Consider the following 13,611-nt stretch of genomic DNA (forward strand, 5'->3'; position numbering starts at 1 on the left):
ACCCCATAGATATATATCAGTAGATGGCGCAAGGCGGAGTCTCCAGCGTAGTTCACCGGCGGCCATCTTGTGACGGTCAACTATTCTGGTACGTTCTATGGTAGCTGTTGTAAGGTGAGTGATCTGCACAAACAAAAATACTCTTAACTCGCTGAAATCTTGACGGATTTACAAACGGTTTTGTTTATTACACACGTTATTAACGTGGCTATGATTCAGGATGCTTGGACATGTTGAAATTGCAGCTTTTCTGTTCGAAAAACGACTTAAAAAATAAGGTTGTATGTTTGTCCCTGGCCAGCTGTACCTATTAACGTTAGCTAAGTTAGCTGAACAATTTTGTTAGCTCGTTTCATGGGAAAAGGATCAGTGGGAGAGGCAGAATTGCTCTTTCTTTTCAACATAACTTAAGTTGCACATGATTTCCAAGCGGTTTGGTTTGTTAAAAACATCTTACATTATGATACAGGAAATTGCTGGCTTTGTGTTTACAGAACTACGCCTACCAGTGAAGATGCCTGACTTTTGTGCAGCCTACGGATGCTCTAATCGCCGTAGTCTCAAAACGAGAACCCGTGGGATCACCTTTCACCGGTAAGATATGACAATATTATGACTATAATTAGGATAATCGTTAGTTACTTAGTGGATGTATGTACAATACAGGTCCTGCTACACAGGAACAGCGGGGCTATGTGAGATAATAGTATTGCAAGATTGTTGTTGACCCAAGGCTTTTTACACAATTGAATGTTTCTTTTGGACACCTTTCTTATAACTCTTTTAGTGTGGTTGTCTTATTCTTAAAGTACATACATGCATACATGCACATACATGCATACATGCATACATACATGCATACATACATACATACATACATACATACAATTACCCCAAAAATATGATAATTTAGGTGTGTATTTTTGTCCTTACCCTTAATGTTAAAGGAAAGAAGGGTGGAAAATGTTGACAATAATTTATATATCTGGCTACCTTTCTCACGTTTTTAAGGTTTCCCAAAACCGGAGAGAGGAAGAGGCAGTGGGAACTTGCCCTAAGAAGGGATGGTTTTGTTGCCTCTGGCAGGACAGTGCTCTGCAGTGAGCACTTTAGGAGTGAGGATTTTGACAGGACGGGGCAGACTGTCCGGCTTAAAGATGGTGTTGTGCCAACAATTTTCAACTTTCCAGCTCATCTTCAAAGGGTATGTGTATCATTGACCAACAAGAATTCAAGGTGTATAAGATTGATATATCAATATATAAATATGTGATTAAATGTCACACTTTAGTTTTTCTTTCTGCAAGTTTAGGAAGAAATAATGTGTTGCTTATTACAGCACATTTTAGACACTCAATATGTTTTTTTTCACTCTTATGTTTATTTTAGCCGATAGCAACAAGAAGCACAACCACTGCTAGAAGAGCGGAAGACAACCTGCCAATGGACTTGTCTCAGGATGAACCTCAGCCTGATGTTGTGAGTATTTGCATGTGGAATGTCCAGGTGTCATCAACATGTCCGTACACGGACAAATGTGTCCATTGGTCTTGGCTTGTCATATTATTATATTGAGGTGGTACTCTGTGTAAAAAGTTTGAGAACCACTGGCTATCTCACTTGCTCTGTCACTCATACACTTGGATGAATAAACATGTGCGAACATTGAAACTACACCCAGGGGTAGGCAACCTTTACAATCAAAAGAGTCATTTTTGTCCAGAGCCACAAAACATATTTTTGCCTTATAAGGGGACAAGCCTATTAAGATCAATTTCTTAAAAGTATGCTGAGTTGTGTTTTCTGTTGGAGAATTGGAGAACATAAAAATTGATTTAGGCTCACAGCATTGATAAGTGAACATTGAATTGTTAAAAAAGTAACTGTTATTAATTAACATATTACTAATATTTATATATTTGTATATTTTGCCAAAGCAACAGGGAGCCACTGGAGAGAGGCGAAAGAGCCGCAAGCGGCAGGCCACTGACCACCTATACGCATTGCCTGCTTGCCCCAAGGCTATAAAGGCCAAACTCAAAGAAGCCTCAGCGAGAGTGAGGAAACTGCAGCGGGAGAAGACTAATGCCTTGGCGAGAGAAAGGAGGGCCAAGAAAAACATGCGGGCTCTTCTGGAGGAACTGAAGGAGAAAAATCTCATCAACGAAGAGCTGAAAGACAAGCTTGAATGCTACTCAGGTAAAATAAAAATATTACATTGAATATTTTGTGTATTTTATGTTCTTTGTTAGACTTCCTAGTTACTATTAAAAGGAGACCTACTAAATCACTTTTACTAATTGAATTTCAGATCTTCCGGTTCACCTCCTGTCGAGGCAGGGCGTAGAGTACACCAAGGCCCAGAGAGATTTTGCCCTTACGCTCCATCTGCATGGTCCAAAGGCATATCACTACCTGAGAGAGACTCTGCATATTCACCTCCCACATCCCAGTTCATTGCAAAGGTATTCTTCATGATGTCTAATTTTAAACTAAATTACATTAACCACTTAAGCACTACAGACTGTATTATCATGAATGGTTAAACTTACTGATCTAACAGCTCATGGGCTCTATTTTGGTGAATCAGGACGATCATAACGCCGCTTACCGCCGGCACGAAAATAGAGCCCCATGTCTCATGCTGATACATTTTGATATTGTAGCTATTTTTAGTATGTCCAGTGTCCACAATAGGGATGCTTGGTTTAGTGGTTAAATGGCTACGTGGTTAAATGGCTACTTTTTATTTTTACTAAGGTGGCTGAGCTCTCTTGATGCCAAACCTGGTCTCAATAAAATGATGTTGGACATGCTGGAAAGACGGCGTCAGGAAGATGAGGCCAAGTACGGATGTGTCACTCTGATGCTGGATGCCATGGCCATCAAAAAGCACATCCAATATGATCCTCAGACACAAACAATGTCTGGATTTGTGGACATGGGGGATCGATTGAATGAGACTGACATTGCTTCCGAGGCTCTTGTGTTTATGGTGGTTGGGCTTCAAGGTTATTGGAAAGCTCCAATTGCGTATTATTTGACCAAGTCCCTCACACCAGAAACACAGAAAGTCTTGGTAGAGCATGCATTAGAAGAGCTGCATCATCGTCAGATAAGGGTGGTGTGCATGACAATGGATGGTCATGCATCCAATGTCAGTATGTGCACCCAACTTGGGTGCGATCTAAAGGCAAACCCCTGTGAGCCCTTGAAGACCCATTTCCCACATCCAGTAACCCATGACAATGTTTTTGTTATGATGGACGCTTGCCACATGCTGAAGCTGACACGCAATATGTTGCAGGTAAATGCTGATTATTGCCTATTTGCTCTGGTTGATTCGATTCTGCTTTTTATACATTTTGATTGTATTTACATAATTGTGGAGAATATGGTGCTTTACATTTGACGTGTGCAGTGAAAAAAGATTCTGATTCTGCAGGCATACAGCCCAATTAGAAGCATCACTGGCAGCATCAATTGGAGGTACATAGTTCATCTGAACAATGTCCAAAAGAAAAGTGGACTACATGCTGCCAACAGAGTCACAGATAAGCATGTGAACTTTGCTAATCAGAAGATGAAGGTATGTTTGTATGATGATTTATGTATAGAGGGCCGCAATAGAAATGGGCTCTAGGGCTTTATTGTGTTTTTATCCCTGGTGATGATGTTTGTATCTTGTAGCGCTAATGTGCTCTTCATTTGAACTATCTCCTTATAAACTCAATCAAGGTCTCCCTGGCTGCTCAGACTTTGAGTAACTCTGTGGCAGTGGCGCTCCGCACCTTGCGGGAGATGGGCTATGCAGAGTTCAAAGACTGTGAGGCTACTTCAGAATTCATTGAGGTAATACAGCTAGGGATTTGCATCATTGACCAAAATCGTTTTCCAATATTCTACTGTTCTTAACAACATTTGAGTGATTAATTGCTTTAACCCCTTTAATCCTGGTGGCATTCCCATTTTATCATGTCATCACAGGTGAGCGATTTCAGATTTTAAGTTTTCACAAAAACGTGAAAATACCAGATCTGAAAGTTCACAACACACCGCTTGTAGATCTTCTATTTGTGTTGTTCGTTATATAACAAAACATTAATACATTAACATTTGAATTTGGGCATCGGGAACGATTAAATAATTATGACCATCCTCAAATTCAACAATATGCAAGCACTTGGATAAAACTGTTTATACCTACCTCATACTTACCTCAGAAGCACCCTTATTGTCACATCTCAGATTTACAGGTATAACGCAGTGCAGCAATTTAATTTTAAAAAGCACAGCCACAGAGGAAATGGAGAGGAATCAAACTATTCATCATACTTAGATGTTTACTATCTGATACCTGTTGACACCCAGTTATGGTGATGATTTCAGTGCTTCCAGTTAATTTAGATATTTGTTTATAGATAACGGACAGGCTGTTTGACATATTGAACAGCCGCAATCCCAGAGCCAAAGGGTTCAAAGCCCCCCTTGGTTCAAGGAACTGGACAAGCACCAGGGAATTCTTGTCAAGAGCTAGGGGGTACTTGCTGACTTTGAAGATGGAAGATGGCACACCCCTTTACCGAACAAAGAGGTCTTTTAAAATAGTGACTGTTCTATTAGTGATGCACTGATACCATTTTCCCCCCACACAAGTATAAGTACAACTACTCAACTTTTGAGTAGTCGCCAATACCCAGTACAAATTCTTTATTATAATGAAATTATCAGAATGAGACTGCTGATTTAGAAAATAAGGGTTTATTTTATTCTTCGTTAGATGTATACAAGTAGTCAATTTACAAATCATTAAATTATCTAAGGTAAAACTAACGATTACCAACAGCTCAACTCTACCGGTTTCAGTGCATCCCTAAAGTCCATGACATAAGTTCATGAGATGCTCTGTTCTCTTGTTTATCATCAAGTTTATGTGATTCTCTACTATCTTCTGCATCGAGTTCAGATGCTCTGTCCTCCTGTCTGCATCGAGTTAATAAGATGCTCTGTCCTGTAAGATGTTCTGTCCTGTCTACATCGAGTTCATGAGATGCTCTACTCTTCTGCATCAAGTTCATAAGATGCTCTTTCCTGTCTGCATCGAGTTAATGAGATGCCCTACTCTTCTGCATTGAGTTCATAAAGTGGTACGTATTATTCATATGATACTATCTTGCTCCAATGTGTTTGCTGTCTGCAAATTTGTCTCTGTTCCAATTCTCTTGTGTTCAGTCCCCCCCCCCCCCCCCCCCCCCAGATGCAGGTGTCAAAATGGTATGTATTGCATGGTCTGCATGCTCTGTTGTGAATTGATTCAAGCAGGTTTAGTGTCCTAAAAGTATTTTTAAGGATCCTAAACCTCACACTGATTATACATTTAAGATCAGGGATGCAAACTAGTCAGCTTTAGGTTACGGCCCCCTTTTTTCCCCCAAATGTGGCAATGAAGTGAATTGTGTGAAATGTGGATTTGTGTCTGCCCTGGCAGCTCCCTGAGAAGTGCTGCTCTGGGAGCATTCACTATTTTCACCCTATACCGTTTGTGTTTGCATCCCTGCTTTCTTGTGTCCTGTTTTGGCAGGATCATCATAGTAATACAATATTTGCTTTTGAAGGTTCCTCTCTATCCTGGGCTTCATCATCAATATCGACACGTTGATGTCAATGGTTCCTGTGCTGCTTGAAGGACAGCGATATGTCCTGACCTACAGGTTCAGCCAGGACCACTTGGAGCTTCTCTTTAACTCCATCAGAGCATCCGGTAGGGTTCATAATTCATATTTACCAGCCGCAACACTAAGTGACACGAAGTGTCAGCAAATGCTCGTATTGTTTTCAGTTTGTCGGTCCATATGTTTTTTGTTTTTTTTTGGGAAAAATGTGGTTCTGAAGACATATACAGTATCTGGAAGTGTCACAAACTATTTTTAGTATTTAGTAAAATGTCTGTGTGTTTGTCTATCTGTTTGCAGAATTTGTCACCACTGTGATACAGTCTGAATTGTATGATGATGTCATTCAACTTAATTTATGTGGAAAGATCATTCAGGGGTGGCTAGTTCTAATTTGTCTTTTTTTTTTTAAAGCATAAAGATATATTGAATATATATGTGTAATATACTCGTATATCTTGTGTTTATTTTAAGGTGGCTGGAATAACAACCCTAATGCCAGCCAGTTCAAGTACATCTTCCGAAAGCTGATGGCCCGGTGTGGGGTTGTTAAACCAAGCAGCAAAGGCAATGTGACTGCACAGGATGACACAGAGTCCCTACCAGCTGTAGCAATGTCCTCTGCTGCCCAGTCCTACCACATCGACACATCTACAAACCTGTCAGCTGTAGATATGTCCTCTGCAGAACAAAGAGAAGATCTTCCATCCCCGTTTGCTGACATTCCTGCCCTTGTACATGACCACAGCTACCTTCCCACCCGCTTCGATGGTCTTGTGGACAACGCTCTCGTGTACATTTCAGGTAGAGGTCGACCGATAGTGTATTTTGCCTATAACCGATAGTGCCAATAGTCAAAATCTGGGGGAAAACGATGGCCAATTAATCAGACGATAGTACTAAAAAAGAAATGTCCCCCTAATTTCCCCATGCTTATTAATTATTATTATAAGTTATTATATTATTAATCGGTCTACCTCTAATTTCAGGATTTGTTGTGCGACGGACGGTGAAGAAGCTGTCCTGTGATGTCTGCCGTGCCAGCCTGGTGACGGACGCTGCATCTGCCAGTAAGGACAAGAGCTACCACCTGCTGACTCTAAGAAACAATGGAGGCCTGGTGATTCCGTCTGAAGGCACGGTGAGGGTCGTCAGGGCAGCAGAGTGGGTCATTCGCCAGGCATCAGCAGATTCCAGACGATCACAGCCCATCAAACTGCTAGAGGTCCTCTACATTGTGCGGAAGAGGATAGGTTCAGAGGATGTGTTTTTGCTCGGGGAGCACATCGGCGACACACAGTATGGCATTGACAGTCACCACCATACGCTGGTAACATTAGTTGTGTCCCTGTTTTTCAAGCTAAGGCTGCACCACATTGCAAAAATCAATACTCTGAGCTTACAGAGTGGCAACATGAGACAGAAGCTCACCAAAGCAGTCCTTTTCAAAGGGCATTAGCTCCAACTGTGTGTGCACCGTGTGTCTTATTGGTTTTGTGTTGTACTGTATTGTATTGTGTGCAGCTGGTCCTTGTCTCCAAGACAAAATAAAATAACCTTGAACCTTGAAGCCCCATCTCTCCCCACCTGCCCCTGCTTCCTACATCCCCTCCACACCACACCAAGTTGTTCTTGGGCTTTTTTCGACTACAGGAACTCAGCGCACCGTGCTGTGTAGTGGTAACGCATTTCAAAGGTTCTGGATTTGTTTCCAAATCCAGAACCTAAATACAAAACCAATCACAGACCTTCATGGGTTTCTAGAAAGTTTCAGGTTATGGAAGGTATTGGTTAGGAATGGGACGATATGAAGATTTAATGTCAAAATATTTGTGATAAATGAGACAGAACTGGCCAGGACCTACTGTCTGTGAGATAATTTTATGTTGGTTTGGTTCTTCTGATAAAGGTGTGAATATCTATGCTATTGTCATTAGTTGTGTCCCTGTCATTCAAGCTAAGGCATTGCTAAATTAACAACTCTTAGCTTACAGAGTGGCAACATGAGACAGATTTTTATATATAAAATGTAAATATATTTAAATTTTAAAATGTATTATAAAATAACATAAATATTAACAATATAATAAAATAAATGGAATTGTATTTATTTATTTATATATATATATATTTTTTTTTATATATAAAAAATATCTCGGTAAATGTGTAATATAAATACTGTGTGTGTGTGTGTGTGTATAGCTATTGCTTTACCTATCTGCTTAATATTATTTTCATATGAAAGTCCATTATAAGTATGCAGTATCATAACTACATCTCTGACGTTTATAACAAACCAACCCGTTTGAAAATCGGTTGAAAATTGAGCAAGCTATGGTTATTTCAATAGTACATGCACCATAGACATTCATGTTATGAGTGGGCGTGCTGCCCGACGCAAGATGGCCGCCATGTGGCAACGTCGGTCTCCATCGGCCAGCAGCGCGGGTGAGTCATCTAGCCTTTATATATGTCTATGAGCGACCCTGCCAGTCCCGCTGTGTCGGATCTCGCGAGACAAACAAGGAAACAGCTCTCCGCTACGGACTGTCGGCGCTGACGAGCCGTGGGGCCGCCATCTTGAACCGGTTGACCTCTCCATGTAGTGATAATGACGTTCAGCATATCATAGCTTTATTAATTAAAGGCCTACTGAAAGCCACTACTAGCGACCACGCAGTCTGATAGTTTATATATCAATGATGAAATCTTAACATTGCAACACATGCCAATACGGCCGGGTTAACTTATAAAGTGACATTTTAAATTTCCCGCTAAACTTCCGCTTGAAAACATCTATGTATGATGACGTTTGATTGTGACGTCAATGGTTGAAACGGAAGTATTGGTACACCATTGAATCCAATACAAACAGCTCTGTTTTCATCGCAAAATTCCACAGTATTCTGGACATCTGTGTTGGTGAATCTTTTGCAATTTGTTTAATGAACAATGGAGACTGCAAAGAAGAAAGTTGTAAGTGGGATCGGTGTATTAGCGGCTGGCTGCAGCAACACAACCAGGAGGACTTTGAGTTGGATAGCAGACGTGCTATCCGACGCTAGCCGCCGACCGCATCTATGATCGGGTGAAGTCCTTCGTTGCGCCATCGATCGCTGGAACGCAGGTGAGGACCGGTGTTGATGAGCAGATGAGGGCTGGCTGGCGTAGGTGGATAGCTAATGTTTTTAGCATAGCTCTGTGAGGTCCCGTTGCTAAGTTAGCTTCAATTACATCATTAGCAACAGCATTGTTAAGCTTTGCCAGGCTGGAAAGCATTAACCGTGTATTTACATGTCCATGGTTTAATAGTATTGTTGATTTTCTGTCTATCCTTCCAGTCAGGGGTTTATTTATTTTGTTTATATCTGCAGTTAAGCCCAATGCTATCACGTTAGCTCCGTAGCTAAAGTGCTTCGCCAATGTATTGTCGTGGAGATAAAAGTCACTGTGAATGTCCATTTCGCATTCTCGACTCTCATTTTCAAGAGGATATAGTATCCGAGGTGGTTTAAAATACAAATCCGTGATCCACAATAGAAAAAGGAGAGTGTGGAATCCAATGAGCCAGCTTGTACCTAAGATATGGTCAGAGCGAAAAAAGATGCGTCCTGCACTGCACTCTAGTCCTTCACTCTCACGTTCCTCATCCACGAATCTTTCATCCTGGCTCAAATTAATGGGGTAATCGTCGCTTTCTCGGTCCGAATCGCTCTCGCTGCTGGTGTAAACAATGGGGAAATGTGAGGAGCCTTTCAACCTGTGACGTCACGCTACTTCCGGTACAGGCAAGGCTTTTTTTAATCAGCGACCAAAAGTTGCCAACTTTATCGTCGATGTTCTCTACTAAATCCTTTCAGCAAAAATATGGCAATATTGCGAAATGATCAAGTATGACACATACAATGGATCTGCTATCCCCGTTTAAATAAAAAAAAAATCATTTCAGTAGGCCTTTGATTAATTAATAATTCATTAATTAATTATTAATTTATTGTCTGATCTTGAATGGGATTGTGCTGAACATTTTAATTTCCCCTCGGGGATTAATAAAGTATTTCTGATTCTGAATAATAGTACACTGGTCTTTACACCGTTTTTAATGAAACCTGCAAACATGTCGCTAAGCAATAACAATATTCAGACTAGACTGTAGAGTTATTTTGCAAACACTTTAAACACGCACGCACACACGCACACACACATCCTTGGACATCGGTCCTCATATGGATGGTACTTTTCCTTGTTGATGTCTCAAGAAGGGTGTAAATACAAGAACACACACACACACACACACACACACACTTCCTTGGACATCGGTCCTCATATGGAAGGTACTTTTCCTTGTTGATGTCTCAAGAAGGGTTTAAATACAAGAACACACACACACACACACACACTTCCTTGGACATCGGTCCTCATATGGAAGGTACTTTTCCTTGTTGATGTCTCAAGAAGGGTAGGAATACAAAAACACACACACACACACAAGTCCTTGTGTGATGCAATGGTTTTCCGTATTGGGACCATGATTTCGGTCCTAACTTGTTCACTGGTCCTCATAAGGACGGTACTTTTCCTTGTTGATGTCTCAAGAAGGGTAGAAATACAAGAACACACACACACACACACACACACACAAGAACGTGTGTGTGTTTTTGTATTTCTACCCTTCTTGAGACATCAACAAGGAAAAGTACCGTCCTTATGAGGACCAGTGAACAAGTTAGGACCGAAATCATGGTCCCAATATGGAAAACCATCGCATCTAATAGAGAATGTCTCATTTGCACCCCTGGTGGTGAAATCTATCACAATTAGGGTGGTCCCATAAAGGAGGGCTTTTTCAAATTAATTGTGTGTCAAGTTTTAAAAGTGCTCCCCCTCTGGTCAACATATGAGATAACAAGTGTGTGTAAGAACTTGAAATGTGCCCCCTTTGGCCAAGATGGATTTAAAAAAAATAATTAAATATGTATATAGAGACATACTGTAATAACTTAAAGTAAATAATTAATATTAAAAATTAATTACAAACAAAATATTTAAAAAATAACTAAAAGCTTACCTTTTTTAATATATTTGCATAGTATGTATATACTATTAATGTTGTAAATACAAATCTTTATATATCTATAAAGGGTGGTCCTAAAGTGGTAGGCATTTTTAGGAGGTCTCAAGAAGGTAACAAATACAAGAATGTGTGTGTATTTGTTACCTTCTTGAGACCTCCTAAAAATGCCTACCTCTTTCTAGATATATAAACATTTGTATTTACAACATTAATAATATATACATACTATGCAAATATAAAAAAGGTAAGCTTTTAGTTATTTTTTAAATTTTTTTTGTTTGTGATTGGTTTTTAATCTTCATTATTTACTTTAAGTTATTACAGTATGGCGAAGTTGGGAGAGTGGCCGTGCCAGCAATCTGAGGGTTACTGGTTCAATCCCCACCTTCTACCATCCTAGTCACGTCCGTTGTGTCCTTGAGCAAGACACTTCACCCTTGCTCCTGATGGGACTGGTTAGCGCTGTGCATGGCAGCTCCCGCCATCAGTGTGTGAATGTGTGTGTGTGAATGGGTGAATGCGGAAAATAGTGTCAAAGCGCTTTGAGTTCCTTAAAAAGGTAGAAAAGCGCTATACAAGTACGACCCATTTACCATTTACCATCTATACACATATTTAATTTTTTTTTCAATTAATTTTGGCCGAAAGGGGCGCATTTCAAGTTCTTACAAACACTTGTTATTACATATGTTGGCCAGAGGGGGAGCACTACAAATTTTTACACACACTTATTATTTCATATGTTGACCAGAGGGGGGGCACTTTTAAAACCGACACACAGTTAATTTGAAAAAGCCCTTCTTTTTGGGACCACCCTCATTTTGATAGATTTCACCACCAGGGGGTGCAATTGAGACATTCTCTATTAGATGTAATGGTTTTCCGTATTGGGACCATGATTTCGGTCCTAACTTGTTCACCGGTCCTCATGTGGAAGGTAATTTTCCTTGTTGATGTCGAAATACAACACACACACACACACACACACACACACACACACACACACACACACACACACACACACACACACACACACACACACACACACACACACAAACACACACACGATGTCTCGATGGTTCATCTGCAGGCATAGTTTCAAGTTGTTTGTGTTTTTGTATTACAATGCTTCAACACATATCCATCATGTCCATATATAGTCAGCATTACAAAACCCAAAGCCAGTGAAGTTGTCACGTTGTGTAAATGGTAAATAAAAACAGAACACAATGATCTGCAAATCCTTTTCAACTTATATTCAATTTCATAGACTGCAAAGACAAGATATTTCATGTTCACACTGAGAAACTTCATTGTGGCTTAACATTTGTATCTTCTACTATATGTTGAACCCCTACAAGTGTTTTTCCACAGTGTGTTTCATCATGTGCCGCGTCACACCTTGCCTGTAAAAAAAGCTTTTACCACACACTGAGCAGTTGTATGTTTTTTCTCCCGTGTGTGTTCTTGTGTGTGCCTTCAAAAGGGTCTTGAGAGAAAAGCTTTTTGCACAAACGGAACAATTAAATGGTTTTTCTCCAGTGTGCGTTCTCATGTGTCCAGTCAGATGGTTCTGGCGAGCAAAGCTTTTTCCACAAACTGAACAATTAAATGGTTTTTCTCCTGTGTGCGTTCTCATGTGTTTCGTCAAATAGATCTTGAGAGAAAAACTTTTCCTACAAACTGAACAATTCACTTTATTTTCCTCTTCGTGTGTTCTCATGTGTGCTGTCAAATAGGTCTTGAGAGAAAAGCTTTTCCCACAAACTTGGCAACAGAATGGTTTTTCTCCTGTGTGCATCCTCATGTGTCCAGTCAAACTGCTCTTTCGAGAAAAGCTTTTACTGCACACTGAACAATTAGATGTTTTTTCTCCAGCGTGCGTTCTCATGTGTTTTGTCAAGTGGGTCTTTTGAGACATTTTTTTACCACATACTGAACAATTAAATGATTTTTCCCCTGTGTGCGTTCTCATGTGTCGAGTCAAAAGGCCCTTTCGAGAAAAGCCTTTCCCACATATAGAACAATTAAATGGTTTTTCTCCTGTGTGTGTTCTCACGTGTCGAGTCAAAAGGCTCTTTCGAGTAAAGCCTTTACCACACACTGAACATTTAAATGGTTTTTCTCCTGTGTGAGTTCTCATGTGTTCGGTCAAAAAGCTCTTCCGACAAAAGCCTTTCCGACAAAGTGAACAATTAAAAGGTTTTTCTCCTGTGTGTGTTCTCATGTGTGGAGTCAAAAGTCCCTTTCTAGAAAAGACTTTACCACAAACTGAACATTTAAATGTTTTTTCTCCAGTGTGCGCTCTCATGTGTCGAGTCAAAATACCCTTTCGAGAAAAGTCCTTTCCACATACTGAACAATTAAATGTTTTTACCCCCGTGTGTGTTCTCATGTGTGGAGTCAAAAGGCTCTTTCTAGAAAATACTTTACCACAAACTGAACATTTAAATGTTTTTTCTCGAGTGTGCGTTCTCATGTGTGGAGTCAAAAGACTCTTTCTAGAAAATCTTTCACCACATACTGAACAGTTAAATGTTTTCTCTCCTGTGTGTGTTTTCATGTGTGGAATCAGAAAGCTCTTTTGGGAAAAGCCTTTACCACAAACTGAGCAGCTCAAATGTTGTTTACCTCTCTTCTTTTTAGAGCATTCAGAGTGTTTGTTGCCAGTGTGAGTCCTCATATCACCTTCACAGTCTGTATCGCTGCTCAAAGTTACTTCGACCTCGTCTTCAGCCTCACTATCTGATAGTGGAGCTAAGAGGTTGTCTACTTGTGGTTTCTCTTCATCATCTTCAGTCACGGAGACAACAGTCAGTGGCGACTTGGTGAGATCAGCTTCCTTCGGCCCTAGAGGACACTCTC

At 40.3% G+C, this 13,611-nt stretch overlaps 3 protein-coding genes and 1 long non-coding RNA gene across 4 annotated transcripts in view; 1 reads left to right on the plus strand and 3 right to left on the minus strand.

The window, feature by feature from the left end:
- Window positions 1-8,126, minus strand: LOC133632352 (uncharacterized). The gene is made up of 2 exons (XR_009821671.1): window positions 6,650-8,126; window positions 1-123 (listed from the first exon to the last, which is right to left on the minus strand). It is a non-coding gene; the product is annotated as an uncharacterized LOC133632352 (long non-coding RNA).
- Window positions 1-13,611, minus strand: part of LOC133632306 (gastrula zinc finger protein XlCGF57.1-like) — a 127,769-nt gene that overhangs the window by 40,190 nt on the left and 73,968 nt on the right. The gene's annotated exons all lie outside the window — the stretch shown is intronic.
- Window positions 5,239-7,255, plus strand: LOC133632345 (uncharacterized). Its single transcript, XM_062024727.1, has 3 exons — window positions 5,239-5,761; window positions 6,147-6,476; window positions 6,662-7,255. The coding sequence occupies exons 1-3, from the start codon at window positions 5,659-5,661 to the stop codon at window positions 7,129-7,131; spliced, it is 903 nt and encodes a 300-aa protein (XP_061880711.1). The 5' UTR covers window positions 5,239-5,658; the 3' UTR covers window positions 7,132-7,255.
- LOC133632304 (gastrula zinc finger protein XlCGF57.1-like) overlaps window positions 11,977-13,611 on the minus strand; it is a 7,894-nt gene continuing 6,259 nt past the window's right edge. Inside the window, exon 2 of the mRNA XM_062024668.1 lies at window positions 11,977-13,611. This exon is cut by the window's right edge and continues 165 nt beyond it. Coding sequence (XP_061880652.1) covers window positions 12,101-13,611 — 1,511 coding nt within the window. The 3' untranslated portion in view covers window positions 11,977-12,100.

Source organism: Entelurus aequoreus, linkage group LG17 (assembly GCF_033978785.1).
Source record: "Entelurus aequoreus isolate RoL-2023_Sb linkage group LG17, RoL_Eaeq_v1.1, whole genome shotgun sequence".
NCBI lineage: Eukaryota > Metazoa > Chordata > Actinopteri > Syngnathiformes > Syngnathidae > Entelurus > Entelurus aequoreus.

What these genes read in the sequence shown, in the direction of transcription:
- LOC133632345 (XM_062024727.1), top strand. Translation starts at nt 5,659, where the DNA reads ATGTCAATGGTTCCTGTGCTGCTTGAAGGACAGCGATATGTCCTGACC. An exon ending in TAACTCCATCAGAGCATCCG is followed by an intron (nt 5,762 to 6,146) that starts GTAGGGTTCATA and finishes GTTTATTTTAAG; the next exon opens with GTGGCTGGAATAACAACCCT. An exon ending in CGCTCTCGTGTACATTTCAG is followed by an intron (nt 6,477 to 6,661) that starts GTAGAGGTCGAC and finishes CTCTAATTTCAG; the next exon opens with GATTTGTTGTGCGACGGACG.